At 44.9% G+C, this 6,085-nt stretch overlaps 1 protein-coding gene across 1 annotated transcript; it reads left to right on the top strand.

Annotated features, from left to right (window-relative positions):
- Positions 1-2,031, top strand: LOC127293054 (uncharacterized). The gene is made up of 4 exons (XM_051322605.2): positions 1-321; positions 560-755; positions 856-942; positions 1,645-2,031. The coding sequence occupies exons 1-4, from the start codon at positions 92-94 to the stop codon at positions 1,759-1,761; spliced, it is 630 nt and encodes a 209-aa protein (XP_051178565.1). The 5' UTR covers positions 1-91; the 3' UTR covers positions 1,762-2,031.
- The last annotated feature ends 4,054 nt before the right edge of the window (positions 2,032-6,085 follow it).

Consider the following 6,085-nt stretch of genomic DNA (forward strand, 5'->3'; position numbering starts at 1 on the left):
CCTAGACTAGAATGGGGCTGGGTGAATGTAAATCCTGCTGTCCCCCTTCAAGCCCGCCGCCGCCGCAGCTCGCCGTCCCCAGCGAATAACCATGGCCGAGACGGTGGACTTCGCGAGCAGCGACGGGGAGGCTTGGCGCGCTGCGCTGGCCGCGTACGACCGCCGGATGGCGTCCCTGGACAAGCCCGACCTCCTAGAGGCGGACTCCTTCTACCGCCACGACCTCCCCCTTCTGCTGCGCCGCCGCGACCCGGACCCCTACCTCGCCAAGTCCGAGCTGGTTCAGCTACTCCAGTGGAAGCTCTCGCGCGGCAAGTGGAGGTCGGGACCTTCCTGCTCATAGTTTACTTTTCACCATTTTGTTTAGCACAACCGCATTTGAAGTTTTCTCGCGTAGTGTTGCTGCTGAAATACAATTACAGATCTTGATGATAGCCTGGTATGTGACTGAATGTAGTATTACCATGATGATAAGATCGTGTTGCTTGGTTTATTTCATTTGATCCTTTTATTAGGCAGCGTGCTAGTTTCTTACTTGCTGACCTGCTCCTGTTGCTAGGCCGAGGCTGATGGATTTCGTCAAAAGCTTGGGTGAGGCAGTTGTAGAATCAGCGTCACGCAAGGCATTTGCAGCGCTGCCCGACCTCAGCAAGGCCATCACCGAGCTCACCGTGCTCAAGGGCGTTGGCCCCGCCACTGCATCTGCGGTGCTCGCTGCCTATGCGCCTGATGTGGCACCATTCATGTCGGACGAAGTGGGTTTTTCATTCTGCTTCCCTTTTCCATTTTGTATATTTGCTTCTCTGTGCGAGGTGATTGCATTTCTTGATACTGCAAGCTTTGATGGATGTTTAGGCGATGGTAGCTGCCTTGGGTAATGCAAAGGAGTACACTCTGAAGCAGTACCTAGCGTTTGCTGAGAAGTTGCAGGCTAAATCGAAGGTATGTGTATTTGAGTTCACATGTCTGTTAAAAATGTTGCAGAGGTAGCATTTTTATTCTTGGTTGTTGTGATTGAATTGTTCTGCAGCATAGATGTTCTATAGTGCACATATTTGCTAGTACCTCTATCCACCTAGACAAACTTAAATGACAATCAAGAGTAGCTGGTTGTGGCATTGTGCTATAGTTATAAATAAGAGTTGATCTTAGGTAGCAGCTTGGACCTTGGAATCGAACATAACTGTATATTCTTGTAATCATGCTGCTTTAGAAAGAAAATTCATTTTATCAATGTAAAATAGCTCTAGTTTGTTATTCAGTGACCTCTTTTAAAATAATAACACTAAAACCCAGCATCATTGATTTTCCCAGGAGATGCATCTGCAGCTCAAATCCAATTATTTTAGTTGCATATGTATCTCTTGAAGAAATGGATGCTTATCCTGTTTATCCCAGGCTCCAGCTGACAAATATGCTAAGTATTTATGGTGTGGAGCATGTTACTTGTAGGCTGTTAAATTCTTTGTGCTAATTCCTGTTATCGTGTCATGCAAACTTTTGGCTCCACTACAAATCCAATTAGGCTGCAAACGTGCTTTCAAAATGTAGTTTACTCTGTTCCCAAACACTAACTAAAAAAAACGTCTGTTATTGGGTAGTGCTTGATTGTCATTTGGCTGACATCTTCTGTATATCTTGAAGGAGCTGAGTGTAGGAGGAGAAAGTTTCACACCTTCAGATGTTGAGAGAGCGCTGTGGAGCTCGGCAATCGCCTCCAAGCCAGTGAAGAAACCAGCAAGTGGCAAGAGAAAACGATGACTTGTGCTGTACTACTAGAGCTAGAATCGTTCGCTGGTTGTAGGCCTTAGATCGATCTTTGTAGGTTGTATGACATGTACTTGATGCATTTGGATCAGCCCAAAATATTTGTGAGGTGTGTGCGCCTCCTGAGCTTGGTATTTGGCTATCAAAGATGGCTTGGTTTATCCGCCCAAGTTTCTCTTTTGGCTATCAGAGGGTGACCAGTGTAGTCGCCTGTAAAATTGTCATCAAATCCATAGAACTTGATTCAGAATTTTCTTAGACCTATTACAGTTAGCCCTCTAGTTGAAACTCTTGGATGAAAAGTAGTCTTGGAGATTTTTTTTTTCCAACCAGGGTTCCACCCCTTTTCATTGAATTTAACAGAAATATAAGGTTCTCAGAATTACAACGAAGAGAAAGTGGATAGGGAAAAGGAAGGTTAGAAACAAAGTTCAGGAGGCAGTACCAACAACCAGGGGACAAAATAAAAAAAACCTGGTACCACGAGTTTAGAAACAAAGTTCAGGAGGCACTACCAACAATCAGGGGACAAAATAAAACAAAATCAGCTAGTACAAGTTTTTGGCAGAAGGAAAAGACGTAGCGAAGCTATCCAGCCTCCAGCACATCACGTCCTTGTGATCATCAGCAGTGAGCCCAGACCAGCAGCAGCATTTCGGCCAGCGAAGATGGAAGAAGCTGTGAAAGTAGTCTCTGAGTGTCAACACCCGGATTTTTAAGTCCGGATGCCTATTATGTTATACATCGCAATCCCAGAAATATTGTTGTTGCGAGGCATAATAGTTAAGTATCACAGTCATCATTCATTACAAACCATAAGTCTTGCAAATTGGAATCACATGATCCATATTACACGAATAATTGATCTATTGATCAACGAACAAACACAAGTTCATAGTTCATAGCGGAAGCGTAAGATACAAGGACTCTCTAGTCCACAGACCAACGCTTGACATCGGAAGACTCCTAGTTATCGTAGGCGTCCTGCTGGTCATCTCCTTGTTCATCTTCATACTCTGGCCATTTGAATAGCCAGGGACAAAGCCGTGAGTACTTTAAGTACTCGCAAACTAATACTCATGTAAGTGCTAGACATTTCTAGTATGGTGTGCTAAGCTCTAGTTTATTTGCAGAAAGCCAGTTTTAGTTCACAAGTATTTGAGAAAAGCTTTATTCAAGTGTTAACTAACTCAAGTGGGAACATTAGTGTCATTCCCACCATTCAAGTGGTGATTTCAATTCACCACAAGTCATTTCACCATCACCTTTCAACATCATTTTCAAAGATATGACATCGGAAACTGTATGGCCTTTCCAACCGTCCGTAACCGTGGACGCGGCTATTCGAATAGGTTTACACTCTGCAGAGGTTGCACACTTGTGCCACAACATTTGATTTCATCCGTCGGGATTACCCCGAATCATCGTAACACAGTACGCGGATCATCAACCATAACCTTTCACTTACAAATCCTAGTATGAGCACCTCTCCCCATGAGCTTGGCCTCCCAGTGAAGACCAACTGTCAACCTGGGAACTGCACAGGGCTTGGCCGTACAATTCACCTCAATTTCACATCATTTCTCAACAACGGAGGCAGCCTCAAGCGTAACCCCTATGATGTGTGTTCAGAGGGAACCCATACTAAGATGTATAAACTTCCAGTTAAGCCCTACCCATAATCAGGTATTGTGGGGGGTACTTAATAATTGGAAAGGTATCGCATTCAAACCAACATCATGTTTTATCAAAAATTACCATCTTCTCTTGGTCATATTCACATTCAAAAATCATTCAATGGAATGCTTCATCATTCCAAGGTTTCAAATTCATTTTAATTCACATTGTTCCCATCTAGAGTAGTCAAGTTTTAATTCATTAGCACTAGCTCTAAATCATGAGGGGTGCTATCTTGCTTGCTTGAGTGAGACTACTTCACTACTCTAGTAACCACCTTTACTTTGACCAACGTTAACTATAAAAGTAACTCTTGGGAAAACAACAAGTAAAACTTGTAAAGTAAAAACTTGGGATAGGCTTATGTAAGAAAATGTAAGATTCATGGTGCCTTGCCCCAAGGGCTTTGCACTTTGCAAGAATATTAGCTTGCCTTGGTAGTTCTTAAACTGTTCCTCCTCCTCCTCTTGGTAGCAACCTTCTTCTTCGGTGTACTCTCCGGTGCTAGCGTCTAAATTTGAATACGAGTATAATTACTCACTAATTCAATGGCGATTCCATGTATCACATATAAACACACAAACTATTCTATGCACACAAATAATTTAACTAGGGTGCATGGGTTGTGTTATTTAAATAGAATTCACTTCTTTGTATTTAATATGTAAATGATAGTTTCCATAGGGTTCTTGAGAAATAATTTCCTCTCATTGAAATCTTCTTAAGATTTAATTTCTCAAACAATCATAGATGAACTTATCTTGACCTAAGTCAAATGTTCATCTTCATCATTTGAGAAAATGATTTAATTGAGGTAGATCACCTTATATCATTTAATAATACTACATATGATTTAAATCTCAAATAATTCATATAAGAGAATTTGGACCAGGGGTACAAACATCCCATGAATTCATGTGAGACAAGTTTAAATAAAGTATAAGACTCCACATAATTTACTTTAATAGTTTTGGACAATATCAACTAGTTAAACCAGCCATATTATCCATTAATTAAACTAAGGCATGATCATGCAAAGTGACCACACCATTTTATTGCATAAACAATTAGTGTAAGTCAAATGTGAGCTATTAGAGTTGGAATTAACTTAATATCTATTTTGGTTGATTTTTAATAATTATTTGAATAGGGAAAAGTCCCTGCCTTGTTATTTTTATCAAATTAATTCTACAAGGAATCTGGTCATGGGACCACTGGCATTTGATAGATATTTTTATTAGCTTTCCAACAACATAAAGTTCATTAAATTTGGTTGAGCCAATTTGAATCTATTGAATTTCAAATTGGAGGCAGTATTGAAATTATTTAAGATTGTTTAAATCCAGTTTGAAATAAAAAGGCCGGCGGGAAAACTAAACGGGCCAGATTCAAATTAAACGGCCCAAGGCCAGCCCAGCCACGGTCCAGTGACGCGCGGGCTGCCTGACAGCGGGTCCCGCATGTCAGCGGCTCTTAAACGCCGAAGCGGTAAGTTTCAATGTGAGGCGTTGGATTAGATGGCAGATCAACGGCGCAGGTTCATCGTCGTCTCCGACGAGAACCCGACGCTCTGGCGGCGGTGGTAGGGGGTCGGAGGGCTAACCAGAGCTCCAGCGAGGGATGGCAGTGTGCTTGGGGTAGATGTGGACGACGGCGAAGCTCCAGGTATAGGTGGCGTCGCCTGAGGTGGACTGGTTCGCCGGCGATTGCTGCAGAGCTTCCGTGGCGGCGAGCTCTCGATTGGCCTTGCTCCGGCGTGAATCAGGTGGGTGGTGAGGTGGTTGAGAAGCTGTGAGAGGTGGGGAGTGCGGTGTGTGCTTGGATCATCCAGGGGAGGTCTCCTTTTATAGCAGCGCATGGGTGCTGCGGGGCAGGGTGGTGGTCGACCGTGGCACGGCGATTCCGGCGAGTGGTCGAGCTAGGCGAGGTGGCGGCAGTGCTCTACGTGTCCAGGCGAGTCTAATGGCAGCGACAGCTTGGTCGGGGGAGGCTTGGTTGGGTCGCGTTGCTTCCAGGCAGGTCGCGGCAGTGGCGGGATCTTCTTCTCCGTCCACGGCGGCGGCGGTCCAGGGTTTGGTCATGGCCATGTCTGGCGGCGTCCAGGTGGCGAGGTGATGCTCAACGGCTCTCGAGCGGGGCCAGGGCGAGTGCGAGGTGGTGGCGCGAGAGGTGGCCAGAGCGCGTCCATGCACGTGCAGGCGCGACGTCATCGGCATGGTGAGCGCGTTCTGGGCGCGCGTCGTCCGGCCAGTGTCGTCGTCCTCCTCGACAACGGCGGTGCTAGGCGGTGTTAGGCGATGCGTTGGCGTGCTGTGGCGCAGTGGCCAGGGCAGAGAAGCAAGGGGAGAGAGGGGAGAGTGTCGGGTTGGGCGACATGGCCGGCATGGCCATGTCTAGCCTTGCTCTCTCTCTCCCTAGTGTTCTATTTGGCATTGAATGGTATTAAGGGGACCAGGGGACCATTTGGTATAGGTTTGAGGTAGATTAGGTGGAGTAGAATCACTATTTGCAATAGTGTGTAATAGTGCCATATTTGGAAATTGATGAATTTGTCCAAATTTGATTTTATTCAAATGGTTGAACAATTTGAAATGTGTGTGTTTAGATAAGTTGTAATTGACCAGAGATGATTAGAAGTGGT

This window comes from Lolium perenne, chromosome 4, assembly GCF_019359855.2.
Source record: "Lolium perenne isolate Kyuss_39 chromosome 4, Kyuss_2.0, whole genome shotgun sequence".
Taxonomy (NCBI): Eukaryota; Viridiplantae; Streptophyta; class Magnoliopsida; order Poales; family Poaceae; genus Lolium; species Lolium perenne.

Excerpts from the sequence above, each read along its gene's own strand:
- LOC127293054 (XM_051322605.2), top strand. The coding sequence starts at position 92 with ATGGCCGAGACGGTGGACTTCGCGAGCAGCGACGGGGAGGCTTGGCGC. Across the intron at positions 756-855 it reads CACCATTCATGTCGGACGAA|GCGATGGTAGCTGCCTTGGG; the intron begins GTGGGTTTTTCA and ends ATGGATGTTTAG. Across the intron at positions 943-1,644 it reads AGTTGCAGGCTAAATCGAAG|GAGCTGAGTGTAGGAGGAGA; the intron begins GTATGTGTATTT and ends TATATCTTGAAG.